Below are 20,094 nucleotides of genomic sequence, written 5' to 3' on the forward strand. Positions count from 1 at the left end.
TGTCTGTTGTTGTTGTTATTGTTATTGTTTTATTCCCGCAGAGATCTGTTGTGTGTGTGTGTGTGTGTGTGTGTGTGTGTGTGTGTGTGTGTCTGACCACCTCTTGGCATGCTGTGGGTGAACTGCCCGTCAGTCTTTTCACAACAGACGGCAGAACTGTGACTGTGCCTGGTGCGTGAGTGTGAGTATGAGTGTGAGGGGGTGTGAGTGAGTGAGCATGCTATTCAGAGGGGAGAAATGACAAAACTGAAACACACTGACAGATGACGGGGACAGAGAGAGAGTAACAGCGACAGCAGCAGCAGCAGTACACTTTCATAAATTTGTGATGTTGCATCTCTGCTCTGTTTTTTTCGTTGTTGTTGTATTTCCGGCATCTTGACACAGAATTTCTAACATTTAGTTAAGCTGACATCTCACCCCCACACACATACACACACGCTGTTCCATGCTTAAAGAGCACAAGGGCTCCACAAAGAGAGAAATGATATTCAACACAAATGAAAGGTGACAGCACATGTTCCGGCATTTCTGGCTGAACAGAGAACTCAAAAGACCCCACCACCACCACCACCTTCACAACCCCACCAGCCTTCAACTCTCTGTCCACCACCTCCAAAAACAGAGAGCTTCATTTACAGTGCGTCCACAGCACATAAAACAGCAAAGATGCACAGAGACAGGGAGAAAGAGAAAGAGAGGGAGAGAGAGAGAGAGAGAGAAAGAGACATGAATGAAGAGGCAGAAGAATCGTGCTGCTTACCAAGACTCATCAGCCAGATGAGGAGGAACACCCGAAGAATCATCTCTCTGACAGGGAAGAAGGACCTCTACAGCCGTGTGTGATGAGAGAAAGTTGTAGCAGCACCACCCGTGGTGTAGTGCCTCTGGGCGAGTGCTATCAGTGCCCTCTGTCCAGTCCTTGCAGTGGAAGAAGAAGTGAGGTCTGTCTCAGTCTAATCGAACAGATGTTTCTTTAAGCTTCTGTCTTGGAAAAAAAAAGAAGACGTCTTTTCTCTTGTCCTCGGCGCGCTTTCCCGTCGTCCTGTCGGTTTGTTTTCTGTCTCTTTCTTTAAGTCACTCTTGTGCTGTTGTCCGGCAGTCGGCAGTCGCTCTCTCCTGTTGATGGTGGGAAAAGGCTCGCTCGGGTGCTGGCATACACACACACGCGCACACGCTCTCTCCCTGCTCTCGCTCAGGCTCTCACTGCCGATCCATTCTCAGTCTCCGAGCATCGGTGTCTCTCGGCTCCCCCTCCTCCTCTTGCTTCCTCCCTCCCTCTCTCTCTCTCTCTCTCCCTCTCTCTCACTCTCTCTCTCTCTCCCTGTCTCACGCTCAGCCAATGGAGAGGCAGGGGCGGGCAGCTCTTCAGCGTGACTCCTCCCCCCAGCTTTGTGTTGGGACTCGCTGGTAAGAGGCTGAGAGAATCAGAACTAATCTCTGGGAACTGGGGCTGCCATGGGAGGCAGGGCAGGCAAGCAGGCAGTTCCAATTAGAATTAACGGGAACCAGCTTGGCTCCCGTTGGCCCTCAACGAATATAGACATGGACTAACAAAACTCACACTCACACACACAGACAAACACACACACACACACACACACACACACACACACTCACACACACACACACACACACACAGAATAAAGAAGTGCAGCTTTCTTTTTTTTGGCTGTCAGCCTGACACCAGCTAAGGCAGTGATTTAGGAGTTTTAATCACTGACCCTGGCAAACTGGAGCATTAGATAAAGGACCCATCAGAATTTAAGCTGTTTTATTGCATCCCTTTAGGATTTTGAAATGAGTACCAACAAAAAAAAAAGATTGTCAGATCATCAAGAATTTAGCCCTAATGTAATGTTGTTATGCTCACAAATGCACAGCTTGCTAACAAGGCAGCTTCCTCTTTAACTCTCTCTCCCTCTCTTCTGAATATCTCTGTTGCTTGGCCTCTATACCAGAGCTAGTGAGCGGAGCGGATCGCGAGCGAGCGAGGAGCGGAGCGGATGGAATTTTGCCGGAGCGCAGAGCGCTTTTTTATTCAGAGGCCGGAGCGGCCGCTCTGTCCCGCTCCATTTTTGCTCCGATACCACTCACGCCACGAGTGTGAGGCATGCCCAAATCCACCCTGAATTCACGTCTTCGTAGTGTATCCAAGACCGCTACAATTCAAAACAAACATATTGACCATGATTGTAACAGTTTAGACTTAACCACAGCTTTGCTCAAGATAAGCTTTAAAGGCTGACATTCAGAATCAGGGGAGAGAATAGCCTACAGATCACGAAAACAGCGCAAACACATACACACACTACACATACAGGGGTGGACGCAGCCCCCCACACAAAAAGGATCACACACGAGAAAGACCTAAAAGGGTAACACGCTACACTAAAACACGGACATTAAAACAGTAAATAAAGGCATTAACACACACAAACAACCCCCAGAGTTCTCCCCCGTATCCCAGAATGCATTGTCCCAGAGTCCGTAGCACACAGGACTAGTCCAGTATGCCGACGTTACAGTAACTTCGTTGGGGATGAAGTCGCTAAATATTTTAGAAAGGAAACTGAAAGTCATAGGGCTTACAAGCGTAGGCTACTATTCCTACAAAACAACTAGATACTAACAATGTAGAGCAAGAACAACTATGTGGTGACACTGTTCCAGTGAGATTTATTTTAGAATTTAAGAAGACACATTTCGCGGAAACATGAGTGTGCTAGGAGAGCAAAGAAAAACGTGAGCAATTTGAATAGCCTATGCTTTAAGTAAGGCTGAAGTAAACTCGGATGCTAAACCTGTATTATTTAGGCAATTATTCCCACGTATCCCTTTACTGTAGTATTAGGCTTATTGACGTTGGCAAGCTTGTTCATTGTTGCACTGTCGGTGCTGCATTAGGCTATCTTTTACAATAGCCTACATGTTCTGAGTGACATTGCCGTTGCTTTTAGTTCTTTGGGATTTAAGTTTTCTAAGGTGATAATTCAGTTTGTAGATTATTTCTCCCTCCTTTAAATTGGAGCGAGCGTGGAGCGATTTCACTGGAGCGGGAGATTTTTGAAGTGGAGCGGGGAGCGAAATTGAGCAGAGTGGCCTGACGTGAATTTTGAGCGGAGGAGCGGCCGAGTGAACAGCCACCTGAGCGAGGAGCGGGATATTCGCACCGCTCAGCTCCGCTCACTAGCTCTGCTCTATACAGTACCTTCTTTTTGTTTTGGGAAAGGACACACAATCACAATTGGTTATTTACAGCTTGCAGTGAAGGTAGAGAAACCTTTTTAGGATTGGTATAAATTATTTAGTGATTCAGTGATAATAACGTTGTTTCCTCATAGCCATTTGAATGAATGTGTGTGTGTGTGTGTGTGTGTGTGTGTGTGTGTGTGTGTGTGTGTGTGTGTGTGTGTGCTCTTGAAAGAAAGACTGTGAGAGAGAAATGCTTTTGAGGTTGTGTTTTTTAACTCTTTTTCTCTCAGACGTATTTTCTCTCGACAGCGTATCTGTGTGTGTGTGTGTGTGTGTGTGTGTGTGTGTGTGTGTGTGTGTGTGTGCACATTCTGTTCATTGTTAGACTACTGAAGTGTGTTGTGCAGAACGTGAAATTCTAGCAGCTGGACGAGACAAGACAGCATTTTCCCTCTATGAGTATGAAACTTTATTTGTATCAATAAAATACTCAGCCAAAAAGTCTAGTTGGTCCTGACAATCAATGTAGTTATCTGGGAGCTTTTGAAACTAGAAAACTCCCTTAAATCATCAAACTTTCCACCCAGACAAACATAAGATAAGAATCAATATTTAATTGGATTTGGGTATTTCTTGTTCTTTACTACCTCAGATGTCTGCCATTTCACATCATTGTGTTTCACCTAATCCTTGGCCTAAAACCAGAAAAGCAAAAGTTAAACTAGTGCTCAAGGCCATTTATTTATCTCTCATACATTATCTCTTTAATTAGCTGACAATCAAGGGCTCATACTTTCAGACATGCTTCTGTCTTACAATGTAATTTCTCACAGTTTACCAAATAGAGCATCGCTTTAGTTCAGGCGGGCCACGAAGTCATGCCCAGCAACTTGGCTAACTGATCTGCTGATCACTCGCTCTTATATTGGTGGACATCATTCAGGGCGCCCTTTTTAAGCTACTGTAGCCTGCCTACTCTTGCCACTTTCTCTTCAAGCCTTTTTGCAACCCACCTCCACCCCATCTTGTCCTCATACATCTGACTTATCGATGTCTAGTTGTTGACATTGATGTCTGGTCTGTTCTGTAGGGGGGGTTATCCTGCTCCCTCTGCCTTAGGCTTTCCATGTTTGCACGTGGAAGGGCATCTAGACAAAGTGGTCCTGACTGAAACATAGTATGTCAACAATGTTTAGTAGGGAAAGGTAGCAACAAGGTTTCTATGGCTGTCTTATTCTGGGTATTCTTTGTTTTTGCTCAGAGCGTGGAACAGAATTTCAATATTGTTCAAAACAGCATCAGATAGATAGATAGATAGATAGATACTTTATTGATCCTCAAGGGGAAAGATCAAACCTTGTTAGTAGCTTGCGCAGGGTCCCTACACATAAAACGAAGCACCAACAACGCCCCCCCCCCCCCCCCTCCCCCCACCACCACACACACACACACACACTCGCTCCATTTGGGCTTGTTTTCATGGACCTTAGCTCAGCTTATTTTTCTCCTGAGATCTGGCAACATTGTTTGACGTGTCTGTCCAGTCTTATAAACTTCACACTTAACACCAAGGCCATTATTACATCAAGTGTAAATGATCAACTATTATAGGCCTTCCGTTGCCCTGTATAGGCCTACGCCATTGTTGGATGTGTGATTCAGGATTATCTTTTACCCTCTTGAGTTGTCTAGTGCAATAGATTCCCCCTTCTTGGGTCTTAAATCCTTGGTCACTAGGTTGTGAATCAACCTCTCTGGGAGGCCAAATAGCATCGACCACTAATCTCTCCACCAATGCATCTTTCACAACATTTGGCACAACCCCGCCTCGGCTTTATCATGGGAGTTCACTGCTGTTCGGCAGACTGCAGCATCGGTGCCAACCCATCTCTGTGAAAATCTTGAAAATTAAAATGATGACATGGCTGACCCTTTTTACTGACCGTTTGTAGTCAAGAGTCGACAGCAGAAGCTGATTTGGTGTTCTGAGTTCTGAGTGTTAGGGAGACGCACAGCAGCCACGTCCTGAATGACTTGCCTCTGTTACATCATCACACCTCAGGGTGTCCCTAATGATGATCGCATGACTGTTTGTCCAGCTTTAACATTCTCAAGCTCTGAAAAATAAAATTGTTTACTACTGGCCCTGTGTTTGGCTAGAGATATATTTTGAGCATGTTTGATGTCTTAGACTTCAGAGCTGCCAACCCTCATGCATTTGATTGGTGTAAAAGCGTGTTGAGCCAATCAAATGAATGAATCTCACTCTCAATATGTGAGAGTTGGCAGCTCTGTGTCTTTCATAAGACAGTTATGTCTTCCATAATATTATGTAAAATTGTTGACATGCCACTGATTTCAGATTGTTGATAAACCTTGCATTATTGCATAAACTTGAAAGGAATGTTGTTTACAGTACATGTGATGACAACACTATCACTTAGCACCTACAATAATAACCCACTAAAATGTTTCTGCTTACCTGTAAATGCTAATGTTTTATCTGTGAGACTCATGGATTGTCAACCTTGTCTCACATACATGCCACAGAACACATCCTGTATAACTCTATGCCACTAGAAATAAACATAGGCCTTCAGTTTGAAGACAGAACCAGCTCTCATACGCCCCCTTTCCACATCATTGTGTTCGCTATCCCTTACATTAATGCTGCTTTGGTATTTTAAATGCTCTGACAACTTTTCAGAGTGCTGTGACACAAGGATAATAAATAAACAAATGTAATACGTTGCAGGTATTTTTTTATTTCTAACTCATATTGTAGCCTATTAGAAGAAGTTCCCGGGCAAATTAGAACACTGGCACAGGTGTCACCTGTGAATCAAATAGTCTCAGCTTCTAATGCATACAATCTGGCACTCTCTAAAACTACAGATCCTGTTTAAGTGTTTCCCGTCTGTCAAAATAAAAGTCACAGCCATATCTCATTCTTAGCGCATTATATCTCCAGAACGGCTTGACTCATATGCTTCAAATTTGGTACAAGTGTTTGTATGGACTCAAAGATTAAGTAAGTTGATGTTAGAGGTCAAAAGTCAAGTACATGAATACACCGCGATATCTCAAAAATGCCTTGACATACATGCCTGAAATTTGGTATGAGTGTATGGACTCAAAGATGAAGTGAATTGATGTTGGAGGTCAAATCTCAATGTGAAAAACACCTTGAGTGTTATATCTTAAGAACGCTTTGACACACAAGGTTTTTTGGTACGAGGGTTTGTGTGAACTCGAAGATTAAGTGATTCAATGTTTTTTTTCCAGGAATCTCTCTACCAACATTAAGCCAGCAGCTTTCCATCCACTATTGTAATTCCTCTGGCATTACATTTTCTAGTTACAATATTGCGCATTGAGCCCGAGTACTGAAGGGAGGGTACCCATATTGTGAGTGTGATAGCAGGTCGCGCCCTCTGTGCCCTGGACAAGAACGATTGAACAGCAGAGCCATGCATTTGGGTTTCAACGATATCATCAATGACTTATATGGCTATACATTATCTGCATTATCGGTTTTCGGAAGTTGGGAGAATTCAGTTTAACAGGTGGTAGCGATGATTAGTCAGGTAGCCACTGTCCATGGCTCTTTCTGATCATTTTGGTGAATCTCCATCGCACACATGCAATTTTGCAGGCGTGTGTTTGTGTCGCGGGGGGTGGGGTTGGTGTTCCAGGGGGGCCTATTGAAAATGCTTGCACCGGGGCCCAGCATAGCTACGCTACGCCACTGCTGTTTGTGTCTAACAAATGAATGACAACTAAAAAGAAAGACATGACACCATCACAACTGTTGTGTAATGTCTAATGCCACTCAACTATTAACAGCAAGTGATGTCAAAGGTTCAACCTGACCTTACACTGTCATCTTAGCACAAACGTATATGTGGTTTTGATAACTGAATGTTCCGACATGGTTTCGTCTGAGAACTTTCATGAGTGGAGGTTAACATTTTCAGATGTCTGACCCCCTACTGAGGCACCATAAAGGGAGCTCTGAATGAGTGGAAATGAAGGATCCCAGCAGAGAGAGAGAGATGAGGAGGAGGAGAGAGAGGCTTTCAAGGCAAGTGTGTCTCCTCAGAGCTCTCTGTCTTTATCCCTTTGACACCAAAATAGTTCTAACCCAGATATTTTGTCTGTACAACATCTGGAAGTTTGGAGACATGTCTCTGGTACACACCAAACATGACACAAGTAAAAGTTTGGCTTTTAATTTATTGTTGGAAATAACTGACCTTTAAGAAATCTGTGGACATCTGTACTGGGTGGCAAGGGTTTTGATGTTGCCCTGTTAGCTTTGGGCCATTTCTACCAGTCTGGTCAGTTGAAAGGGGGGAAAAAACACCTACTGTAGAGTACCTGATGTAGTCGTTTCATGCAGACTACTTCCTCCAGTCATTTCATTGTGATTGTGGTATATTTTCAAGTATGTCTGTTTGTAGTCTGCATATTGTGTTTAAATAATTTACTTAGGTTTTCTAATTTATTGTAAAAAAGGCAACACTGCTACCTAACCTCGTACTGGTGTTTGTGCCACTAATGCATCATTTTGTGTAAACATCTGGAACGTGCTCTTTGTCGTTACCCTGGATGATCATCTCTGAAGCAGGTGCAGCTGGTGGGGTCACCTGGAAAGGAATATAATATGCTAAACAGCAATCCCTTTAGAATACCTTTAGCTTTATGCAGTTCTAAATTCTGTCTCTGATAGTTTTAGGTGATTCTGTAAAAGTTGAAGTTAGGTTAGCATTTCATCACCCACACATGCACTATATGCATAAGCTGTATCAAAATAGATTTGCATTAAATTACTCTGATCCTACTGCTTCACCCTCGCAGCCACCAAACGGAAAGCTAGCCTCGAACTGTACATGATAATAAGCATTTTAACATGCCGTTCAACCCACAAAAGCACATATCTTGATGCTGTGTTTAATTTCATTCAGGTTCATCCATGAGGGCACTGCAATTCCCCAAACATCCCCAAAGTTTTCCCCCAAAGTTGTTCAAACAACTGCTGGAAGGGTTAGGCCTGTGCAGGAGATGTATAATTCATATGAGGAATACATAAGGCTCTTGCCAACAACAAAACACTATCATCATGTGTCATTCCTGTGAAAGACTGCAATGTGATGTGCACATATAAAAGTTTGAGGGGTCAAGGTGTGGTGCAATTACAGCCCAGACTATCCAACACCAAAGTAAGACAGAAAAGAGGGCCAAGGCCCCAGCCGTGGTGCAACTGGCTGGGGCACCTGCACCGTACACCGGTTGATCCGGGTTCGATTCCCGCCCCGTGGTCCTTTCTGGATCCCACCCCGACTCTCTCTCCCACTCACTTCCTGTCATTCTCTTCTATCCTGTCAATTAAAGGCATAAAAGGCCAAAAAATATACTTTAAAAAAAAAAAAAAGAAAAGAGGGCCAAAGTTGGCACACTGTTTATCCTTCAAAATACTTGTTTGTGAATCTCACCAAAATAGGACTCTTTATTGGACACTAACCATGTGGTGGGGAAAGCAGTTTATTAATACCCTAAAGCACAACAACATGGATAAGGTGACGTGACCAGCTGGTGTGGCAAAAAGCCAATAGGAACAACATCAATCAGTGAAACCAGTTATGCTGACATAATCAAAGTCACAACATATATAACACCCAAAGTAATGAACATAGATTACATCAAATAATGAGAACAACTACCAAGCCTTAGCTAAATCATAAAATACAGGCACATTAAACTGTCTAATCAAGAAAGGTAAAACTTTGAACTACAGTATGAAAACAGAGAAAATGTCCAAAGCTTAGTCTTTACTGAAAAGTAAATAAAGAGCTGACGATTGAAATAAAAAAAAAACTGAAACCCCACCAAGCTGTTTGCAGATGTGAAAAGAAAGTAGAGACTTATTGAGGTCGCCATAGTAACTCTCTCTTCTGAGATCACGCTCAGTAGCCTACCTGTATGTGTACTGTATATATAACTAAGAGTGGACACCGTATGCCTGGGGGAAGTGAGGAGAAAAATAGAAGAGATTTTAGAGTAGGCCTACTGGTTACATATGACACTTCTGTGCTCCACAACTCCAAGCAAAGAATTGGCTTGGCTTGAAGAATAGCCATTTTCTGTCTCTTTCACTATGATATGACCCTAACTCCTGATCACGAACCTGTGCACAATAGATGCATAAATCTATCTAAATCTATCTAGAGACACAATAAATGAATGCATTTCTATTGAAACGTCCTATGAAAAAGGAGAAAAGTCGACATCATCACTAAGGCCTGGAAAAAGGGTAGCCTTTAGTATTTAATATAGTATTTTAGTATTTTTTATCTTCTACTGTCTCTATTGTGCAGTGGAGTTTTTATATTTATATACTTATGTTACTTTTTCAGCTGTAACTGCATGTTGTGTGTGATGACTGTATGCTACTGAGACCTTGAATTTCCCCTTGGGGATCAATAAAGTATCTATCTATCTATCTATCTATCTATCTTTAATTTAACAATACACTGGGTGTCCCTTTAGAAAAGTCGTCTGAGCATGTCCCCACCTCTTAGAGATTACCTCAATGGCCATCACTCTTAAAGGAGAATTCCGGTGTGATATTGACCTAAAGTGCGTTGAAACATGATACCGAGTGTGAACGTATGTCTCATAGCCCATCTCGGCTTGTCCCCTGCACTCCAAAATCTGGCGCTAGTTAGCCGATGCTACCAACAGCTTTTTCAATGGTGGTGCTTCGGCATCGGGCTAGCCATGCAAATAAATCACTGTTTTACACCATTTACGAGGCTCAATGTATCTCCACACTTCATTGGTAGACTTCCGAGGGCCCTGACATTTAAAACGAGACATTGAGAACTTTGAAAAAGCACTGGTAATTTACTTACAAGACGATTTATACAGACAGTATCTTCACAAAGTTTAACGTTTGCAGCCATCTTGAATTTAGTCACGATAAGTCGAGCGACGAGTAAGAATGAACAGGTATGATAAGGGATCAGATTCCAAAAATAATTCAGTGGAAATGCATGTATTCCAGTTTCTTCCAGTAGCAGCAACTGGAATCAATGCATTTCCACGGAATTATTTTTGGAATTTGATCCCTTATCATACCTGTTCATTCTTACTCGTCGCTCGACTTATCGTGACAAAAATCAGCATGGGAGAGATGAGTGTGCAGGGTAACCATGAATGACATATAGACAGTGAGCAAGTGGTATAAATATTGATTGGACTTCCCAAACATGAAAGTGTGAATCTCTGAGATTTTCGCGGAAAATTCTTAGTGCAAGGTCGATGGCCGCGGACGACTCACGGCCGCTATAATAGCTCTATGGGCCGGCCCGCACCACACAGATTCATCGGCCGGCCCACCGGGAAAACTCCCGATCGTCCCGATTGCTTCTCCACCCCTGCTGTGGCCCAAGGACCTTGTACACATGATGTCAAAATCTGTTTCAGACTGTCATGGCTACAGAAGTACAATATCTGCATACAAGTGAGTGGGCATGCAAGGTGGAGAATGAATGTGGGGACAACCAATGATTTGTGGATACATATTGAATGCTATGGGACCTCTAGGGGTCAGAGGGATTCTGTATCTGTTCCATGCCCTTGCAGAGAACAAAGAGGCACACAGAGGCATACTGTATTTCACGTGATAACCACTTTCATTCCCTCCTCAGAAATCTTTTTTTCCCCATTGACAAACACTGGTATAAATATGCCAGGGAAAAATACATATACATTAAGAGCTGTGGAGCTGGAGCTGAGGAGACCGAGCACAGCGATGAGAAATTGATTTCAATGTTAGTTGAGTTTCAGGAGCCACAATATTATGTGGGCAGCCACCAGAGTGTTTTCTCTCTCTCTGGGTGATGGCCATAAATCTTATTTATGCAGTGCTTTCTCATGCCTTCATCTCAAGGCACAACACATACATCTCACACACACACGCACGCACGCGCGCGCACACACACACACACACACGCACACACACACACGGCCCACCCCAAACTAATTTAATTAATTACAGGGAGCGGCAAAGTGACCTTTGAAACTTGAAGGCTAAAAAATTACCTGGAACAAATTGAACATCGCTCCGAAAAAAAAAGAGAGGGGGTGAGGAGAAGGGGAAGATGGAGAAGAAAGAAGAAAAAAAGGGTTCCTAATGCAGAATAGATGAGTAAGGTAGCTAGGCAGTGTGAGGCTGAGTTTCAGATAGTCTATTGAGAAAGGATATACACTTAAAGTGACCCGCCCGGGTACAAATGAAGAGGCCTCACGAAGGCGGCACTCCGAAATGCCAACGCCTCTCAGCCGGGGCCGCTAACAAATGCAAAAGCGGGAGAGCCGGTCGATTGTGAGATGGACGAAATGCAAACCGCGAGGAATACATGAATATGAGCTCTGACGCATACAGTACCCATGCCATGTTCTTACATCTAATAACATGAATACTAATGCCATTTTCTCTCTCTCTCTCTCTCTCTCTCTCTCTCTCTCTCTCTCTCTCTCTCTCTCACACACACACACACACTCTCACTCTTCGACAACAGATGAAGTCAGGCAAGTCATTTCCATAGTGAGAGAGGGATGGGTGGGGATGACAGACAGGGCCCATTGCAGCAGGAGGGAAATGAGAAGTGACATGTCTGTTTACTTCGTATACAGTAGAGTGCTTTCGGTGCACTGCTACAGGGTGGAGTTTTAGGTTTTAAAAACGGTGTGTTTCGATTGTGATTGGGAGGAAGTGGGTGTTTGTGTGTGTGTGTGTGTGTGTGTGTATGTACTACATTTTTCATTGCAAGTATGTTATGTGGGTGGATTGGTTAGTTTGTGTGTCAGGAATAGCAAAACATTTGAAATAAAATGCAGTGTGAAAACATTCTTCCAAAGGAATGCATACATTTACGCATCTCCTGTGAATAAAGATAACACACTCACACACACACACACACACACACACAGTCACATGTGAGTGCAAGATAGTGTGAGATACAAACACACACACATGCTATTACTCTGGCTATGAATTGTTAATCAGCACAGAAGCCATATGGCCAAACCAAACATATATTCTAAATTACACATTTAAATTAGAAGGCTTGGGTAGATCTCTTCTGCCAGATCTGTTCATGTCTAGCAAGAGACGTCCATCTTTAGGATGTGGAAGGTTTTGTCAAATTAGTAGTTACACGACATGCACTCGAGGGCCTGTCCTGTCAGGCTAATTATGCCCTAACATTAGATAACCTGGACAATTGTATAACCTGTTACATTAACTATATAGACTAGTTAACATGATTCATTGATGACCTCCACTCAGCAGAGCTCAGATACTGTATTGGCATCTCTATATGTCCAAGAGCACAAAGTAGGCATTTCTTTTTTTTTTGATGTGATTGTCCATGGTCTAATTTTAACTGCCACAATGCAGTGAAAGGGCAAAGACTGAGCCACAGTATGCAAACGATGCATGGATTTGTTTACCTGACCTCATGCAGCGATTAGCAAACCATGCTTCGGTCAGCAGTCGACCACAACACTGGCTGAACTTGGCACAGGTCAGAGTGCTTTGCTTAAGTCAACTTCATTTGCCTTTTTTACCTTAGACAGAGGAGAGGAAAATGAAGACGTTTTGTTTTACAATTCAAAGTCTGAATTTAATTATTATTTGAATTGACGCATGGGAGTAGCCCAGAGTTGAGAAGTGAAGCTATTCTAGAAATAACACTGGCAGATATATCTGTGGTATGAGAGAGATGTTTACTAAAAGAAGTGCTCGTCAGGTTTGGCAGCAGATTGAACCAGGACCTGAGTGGGGCCACTTTTCAGCCCGGGAGTTTCAGGCCCAAGACCGGCCCACTTTTTTAGTGGTGGTGGAAATTGGATAAATAAGGCAACATTTCAGCTCTTACTATCCTGTAGTTTTTATTATAGGCTACCAATATTCCACTATTCCACAAGGATAGGTTGATAAGTTAACAATAACAGGAAGGAAGAAATAAAGCATTTGAAATGTATCCCACAATTCCAGAGGCATATTGAACTACTGTATTGAACATGTTTTTTCTGCATGGGTCAGCTATCATGTTGTTGTTTGGTGATTTACTCCTTTACTACACCCACTTCTGAGCAAACAAGGCATATAGGTTGATCATGTAGCCTACTGCTGTCATATAGCCTACTGTTCTTTCTTACATAAAATAACTTTAATTCATATGGTTAACTCTCTTATCCTTTCTCTAATAACTCTATTATCCTCTATTATCCTTTCTACTTGTCTGTCCTTTCTACTTGTCCCTGTAGTCATAGGTAATTTCGGGCTCATCATTTTGGTAATTTAGGTATAGGTATAGGTAATTTCGGGCTCATCACTGGCTGATCTGCTGGTCAGAGGCTACTTTTGTTTTTAGGCCTACTGCATACACAGATCAAGCTTGGGTTTTGTTATCAATATTTGCAAAGTCTATGAATCGCCATATTGTATGATACAAAAAGGCTAATATTTTAATTAATTTAATATGTTGCTTGCAAATAGGTTGACAACACTACAACGTCCAGTATTAGCCCAATAATTACGCCGCTATAATCATGGCTATCTCTCTTTACCAGTTGCCACTTATGTCTGTCCTCTTCAAAAAACAAATCTGGAAGCTTGGCACATTTGGCAGCATTTTCCTCCAATACTTTTCGTCTTTTTTACCTGGCCTTTTCAGTCCCTCATGGCCTCTTTCTACCATCCATCCTCCCTAGCGCTTAACACTACGGTAGGGCCGGCCCGGCTGGGCTATCTGAGAAAACATTTTAGGAAAGACGGACTACAGTATATGGACCCAACCAATTAACTCTTCTTGGGAGGGGAGAACAACCCATGCAGAGGCTGCGGTGTTAGGCATAGAATGCGAACGTGTGTAGCCAACTTTAAGAGAAGATAGATTAACGTGGTAAATGTCAATATTTTTCCCTCGACCGGCCCAAAAGTAATGCGGCCCACCGGGAATTCTCCCGATTCTCCCGATTACCCACTCCGGGCCTGGATTGAACCAATCTGTATTGGCACTGTAGGCTATTTTATAGCTTTTCACCCATGCATAACTACACTCATACACATATACATGCTTACGAGATCAGAATGGAAGTCTTTGATAAATAAATTAATATTATGAGCTTCATTGAGTCATTAGAATTGCACCATATTTTTTCACGTTCTTAACATTGTGGACATTTTTGTAAACAACCTAGTTTGCATTGTTACATTGTGGACATTTTTGTAAACAACCTAGTTTGCTTTGTTACATTGTGGACATTTTTGTAAACAACCTAGTTTGCGCAAGCACTGACATGCCAACCACTGAATTAACGCCCAGCAACAGAGGATGGTGTCTGGGAGCTCAACAGCACTGCAATGTTCTGAAGTTTGTGCTTGTGTCTTCCCTAATGCTGGAGCTTGGTGACCTGTGTGTGGGCTTTGCAGCCCGTCTGAAGAGGGGCACCTTGGGGAAATCACTGCCCACTTGGTCGCCGGACTTTCCCTCCTCTACGCTCGTGTATTTCTTCCCACTCTCAACGAGCCGTCTGGTGAGAAAAGCACACAGCACTCCTTCCCAGGCTCTTAGTGGAGGAACTTCAAAAACAGAGAGTGTTAGATACTAGTTCACAAAAAAAAAAATGTTTAGGCATATACTGTAATGTTCCAGACAGGTTGTTAAAAAATGCATAAGCAACTGCACAGATGACCTTGGATTGTCAAGATCAGCGGTATGCTGGATTGTCCATAACAGTAATATGAATAATTTACATGTTTAGCATTATGAAGACCCACAGTGTATTTAAATTTCCATATTCTACGAGGATTACTGGCAAAGTTTTCACAAAACAACAGAAGTATTTGACTAGCAGCATTGGTTTACACAAAATACTGTACATCTGAAATGTGGAGCCATTGTCAACTGAACTGACTTTCTCATAAATGATCTAGAATAAATTGAGTTGATAGATTAAAATGCTACATGTACTTCTGCAATTGTGTAAAGTTAGAGAAAAAGTTCCAGAGAATGAACAATAGGTTACGATTTTCAAATAAATAAAATAATCTTTTGGGGTCAGCTTGGGCCAGAGAAGATATGATTAGACTGCAGCCCTGTGTCAGCACAGCAGTTTAGCGCGAGTAGAGTATGGATGCTTTCATCCTTCCACATTCTGACTTTGAGGCAAAGTGAGACTATCTAGATGCAGGGTACATGAGTTACCCTATATGGAGTAATTACAGCTAACAAGGTAGGCTGTCGTGATGAACTTTGCCTAGAGAACATCTAAGTGGAAGCACACCTCTCAGAATGTATATTACAAAATACTCTTAATGATTAGGCCATCTCAGCAGCAATGGCTCAAACAGTAAAACTAGTTGGAAGGTGTTATTTCTCCTGTAGTTGCTCAGAACACAGGTCACTTCTATTCACTTCCATAAATGAACAAATGGCAAATCAATCTATTTACCCACGCAGGACTGATGTTGTTTTAGCAGTGTAAGCGCATATGACTTTTGAACCACTAGATCTCTATCTAGTTATGCTATATCTTATCATAGTCATCAGATTGGCTGCCAAGCAACATGATAAATATGCCCCAGGCTTCATGCTGACTATCTTATATCAGGGGAGAAAAGCCAATTAAGACCTGAAACTGAATCTCAACATCTTGGCATTAATTTATTATATCCATTACACCTGTGGAAATGTACAGATTTAGAAACATGCTAATTAGGACATTTAGGATATTTAAACAGCCACATGAAAGCAATAACTAAATCAGCATTTTGCCACCTCAAAAACATTGCCAAACTTAGAGGGCTAATGTCAATACATGAGCTAGAAAAACATATTCATGCATTCATCTCCAGTAGGATTGATTACTACAATGGGCTTCTCACAGGCCTTCAAAAAAGACTATCAAACAGCTTCAAATGATACAAAATGCAGCAGCTAGGGTTCTCACAAAACAAAAAGAACTGACCACATTACTCCAATACTTAAAGCGTAACTCTCACCAAAATGCAACCTAGGATCTTTTTGTGAATGTAAGTCAAACTGTTGTTTAAAAGCATAATTACGTCGGAAGCCCCACTTTTAAGATTGATCGTATTGTCGTTTTCGGGTCAAATGGCCTTTTGCATGATCGCTATTTTTAAAACTCTAATAAGGCTCGACACAACGTTAAACTTTGATCAAAGTATCACCAGGGTCTCTACACATGAACTCGAGCATTGAGAACATTGTTTGTGTACACAGAGTTTACTAAAAAGAAAGGTATTGGACATTCTTGACTGGCAAGATGGCGGCAAGCGGAAAAACCAAGTGAGTTGTTTAAAATCTTTCTTTTTAGTAATCTCTGTGTACACAAACAATGTTAGAGTTCATATTGTTCCTTGCGCACACAGTTTGGGACAACTTCAAGTATCTCCATAGAGTGCTGCTGTTCACTGAGTGCTTGACTAGTATAATCATTCTATGTTGTTTTTCTATGTGTTTTAATTATTACTTCTATACACTTTTAAACTATATTGCCCTTTTATGATTTATGTACTATTACCTTGTGTGTTTTATATTGTCTTTTTCATTTTTTAAACTATTCTTTGACTATTGCCTTTCTTTGCTTTTGTTTGTGTTACTGTAAAGCACATTTAATGACCTCTGTGTATGAAATGCACTTTATAAATAGACTTGACTTGCCTTGACTTGACATGGACAAATACATAGCCTAAATATAGATAAATACATTGATAAATGTTTTTTGTTTGTGTGTGTATGTATGTTTGTGGAGAGTGGAGAGCAGGCTGATTGGGGAATGGGGGGTGGGGGGGGGGTGGGGTAGAGGGGTGAGGGGCATGCTAGTGTGTTTGGGCAGCCTTACATCAAAGGGAAGCGCCCCTGAAAGTGCTGATTCAGGCCTCTCATTAGCATGCATTATTATTCACGTTTGAGCTATTTTGCCACAGGTCCCAATTGAAAATGCAAAGCGAAAATGAAACAGCCAAACGCTCCACAGGCGCATGCACATCTCTCGATCTCGTGAAGCTTGCCGAAGCTGTGAACTCACCCTCAGCCCTCAAACGCTGCTGTTTACTCCTGAGAAGTACTGCGCCGTACCTACCGCAGTAATGAGCAGGCAGGCAGGCTGCCGCATGCTTATGCAGCGCAAGTAGCAGCTGAACACGAACAATGATGATAATCAAAAACGATAACAAACACATCTGAGATAAATCAACTTGTGGAAAATGCCTGAAAATAATGAGTCTAGTAGTATTCCCACACACACACACACACACACACACACACACACACACAGCAGGAAAGGCCGGTAAAGTGAAGGAAAATAAATGCCATTACCATTTCAATTGCACACAGTACATATGATGTATTTGTGTCACACACTGTATATTTGAACATCAAAGCAAATCTTTCGAGAAGGTGAACATGTATATGTGTGTACACACAATTGAACCATCCCCTCTAGTCATTGGGATTATCACTAAAGCAACTTCAATAATGTATTTCTTATTTTTTTATTTACACTGAATTAATGATTTATGAAAATAATGCACTATGAATAGCTTAAAGGGGGGGGGGGGGCATGTGAAGGTCTAGGAGAGTGTGATTGTGTACAACAATGCAATTAGGTCATTCAAACTTTACCAAAGTGATCAAGAAATAAGCTTATTTGGTGCCTAATGTATTCATGGCTCTTACCCCCTCCACCCCTCCTCTCTCTCTCTCTCTCTCTCTCTCTCAAAAACACATTGGCCTAAAATGCACTAACGGTTTTAATTGTCCCCATTTCCTGAACAGCAGCAGTACCAGCCCAGCTCCTTGCAGCCTCCTCTCCTCTCTGCATAACTGATTATTTATATCAGGGGCCACACTTCACAACCTTCCTCCACTTCTCAGCACTTAATCCAGTCAGGCATAGAGTAGCTACCGCCAGTATCTGGGCTGGACTAATTGCTGAAAGTTGTTTGTTCACCGGAGCTAGTTTTTTTCCTCCCTTCCTTCATTATTCATGCATCATACTGATGTGTGTCTTAAGAACAAAGCTGCAACACTAACAATCAGCTCTTTTTTAATTTGTCATTGAGTGCTAGACAGTCCTTTAGATACCCAGGGTCAAGCGCATACATAAACAACTCATTTTGTTTGCTAGTTTGCATATTTTTTTCTTTGAAGTTTTGGGGAACCGTTAAAATAGACAATGGCTTATTATATTGTAGTTTTCTCAGCAGACAGTTAGGACACATTGAAAGGCAACAGTGATGGACAGCATATATATATATATATATATATATATATAAAGCAAGAAGCGTCTGTGTGTCTGTGGCACGCATATCTCGCTGACCGTTTGTCAGACTGACCTAAGATTTCGTATGTGGCTCACGCGTGGCACAAAGGTGTGCACTCTCGATTTTGAAGATTTTTGAATGCATATTTTAAAATATGATTATTTACGTAGAACGTTTATCGCTGCACTGCACGTTTCCAAGGGGGCCAGTTTCAGGGGAGCTCCACCCCATGGATCTTGTACTGACAGTAGCTATGTCTCACTTTGATGATAATCAGTCGCAATTTAAAAAACGGATTAGGCTACTCGGGAACCGCTTGTGGGTTAAGATGCAAGATGATTATCATGTCTGACCTCACCAATAAAGACTCCCTGTATGCAGTTTGCTTGCATAAAATGCTTACACGGATTTTGCAACAACACGCCAACAAACACGGGTATGTAGGGACCACTTAAAATAAAAGTATGTGCTATAAACTGACGCTTCGAATAGCCCAGGCTACTTTGAAATTGAGACTTTGACTAAACAAACGACAATTCCGACTGCAAGGTCCCAAAATGAAACGGGCGATAGGCTAATGCCACATAGCTAACGTTATTCAACAAGTTGCAGACTGAGGGACGTCACTTATCACGCTATCAAACACGGGTAGTGACCACTCAAAATAAAAGTGCAATAAACTGACGCTTCGAATAGCATTAGGAAGTTATTCAGTAAGCTATACACACTTAACTCAAAACAGTTGTTAGGCTTATGTCATTCTGATCTGTAGAAATGTCACATGCAGCCATGCCTACATTTATTAGGCTACACATGTATTAGAGGCCACATTAATTATAGGCTAATATATTATAATATTCAGTATTCATTATTGAATGCTTAGCTGGAATGATGTTTCCCTATCATCCTATTTTTAAAGCAGGCATACCTGTGGGCATGTAATTGAGCTACGGGTTTTCTTCAGGAATGGCATGTTTGAACGGGCACTGCACTAGTACATACAATATATTGTAATGATATGATAAGATCTCCAGGACACAAGAGGGCGCTGTTGTATAATCAATGTTCACACAGTAGTAGCTGCTGTACGGGATGTTATCGTTTTCATTAAAGCATTATGGCCTAGCGCTCAATGGAGTATGTTGGTCTCATTACATGGCGTCAGAACGGACAAATCTTCGCCAAAATGGAAGCACTAAAAGCACCAGACCCTCTGAGATTGGAAGAAAATATCGCAGACAATTGGAAGAAATGGAAACAAAAATTCGAACTTTACATGACTGCTACAGGCATTGAAGGAAATTCTCAAAAAGTACAAAGCAGCACGTTACTGCACGTCATCGGGGATGAGGCTCTTGAAATTTACAACACCTTTGAATTCACAAAGCAGGAGGACAGAATAAAGGTCAAGGTACTACTGGAGAAATTCGAGAAACATTTTACCCCCCACAGGAATGTAACGTTTGAGAGACATGTGTTCAACACTCGTGTTCAGGCCCCTGGTGAGAACATAGACCAGTTCGTTACTGACTTAA

General features: G+C 42.0%; 1 protein-coding gene across 4 annotated transcripts in view; it reads right to left on the bottom strand.

Moving 5' to 3' along the window:
• The window catches only part of kirrel3b (kirre like nephrin family adhesion molecule 3b), a 186,262-nt gene extending 185,077 nt beyond the window's left edge, over positions 1-1,185 (bottom strand). For all 4 annotated transcript variants that reach the window (XM_042064695.1, XM_042064693.1, XM_042064694.1 and 1 more), the window contains exon 1: positions 764-1,185. In XM_042064695.1, the coding sequence (XP_041920629.1) occupies positions 764-806 (43 nt within the window). In that variant the 5' untranslated portion in view covers positions 807-1,185. The remainder of the gene's footprint in view (positions 1-763) is intronic.
• Positions 1,186-20,094: the final 18,909 nt, after the last annotated feature.

This window comes from Alosa sapidissima, chromosome 15 (genome assembly GCF_018492685.1).
Source record: "Alosa sapidissima isolate fAloSap1 chromosome 15, fAloSap1.pri, whole genome shotgun sequence".
Lineage (NCBI taxonomy): Eukaryota > Metazoa > Chordata > Actinopteri > Clupeiformes > Clupeidae > Alosa > Alosa sapidissima.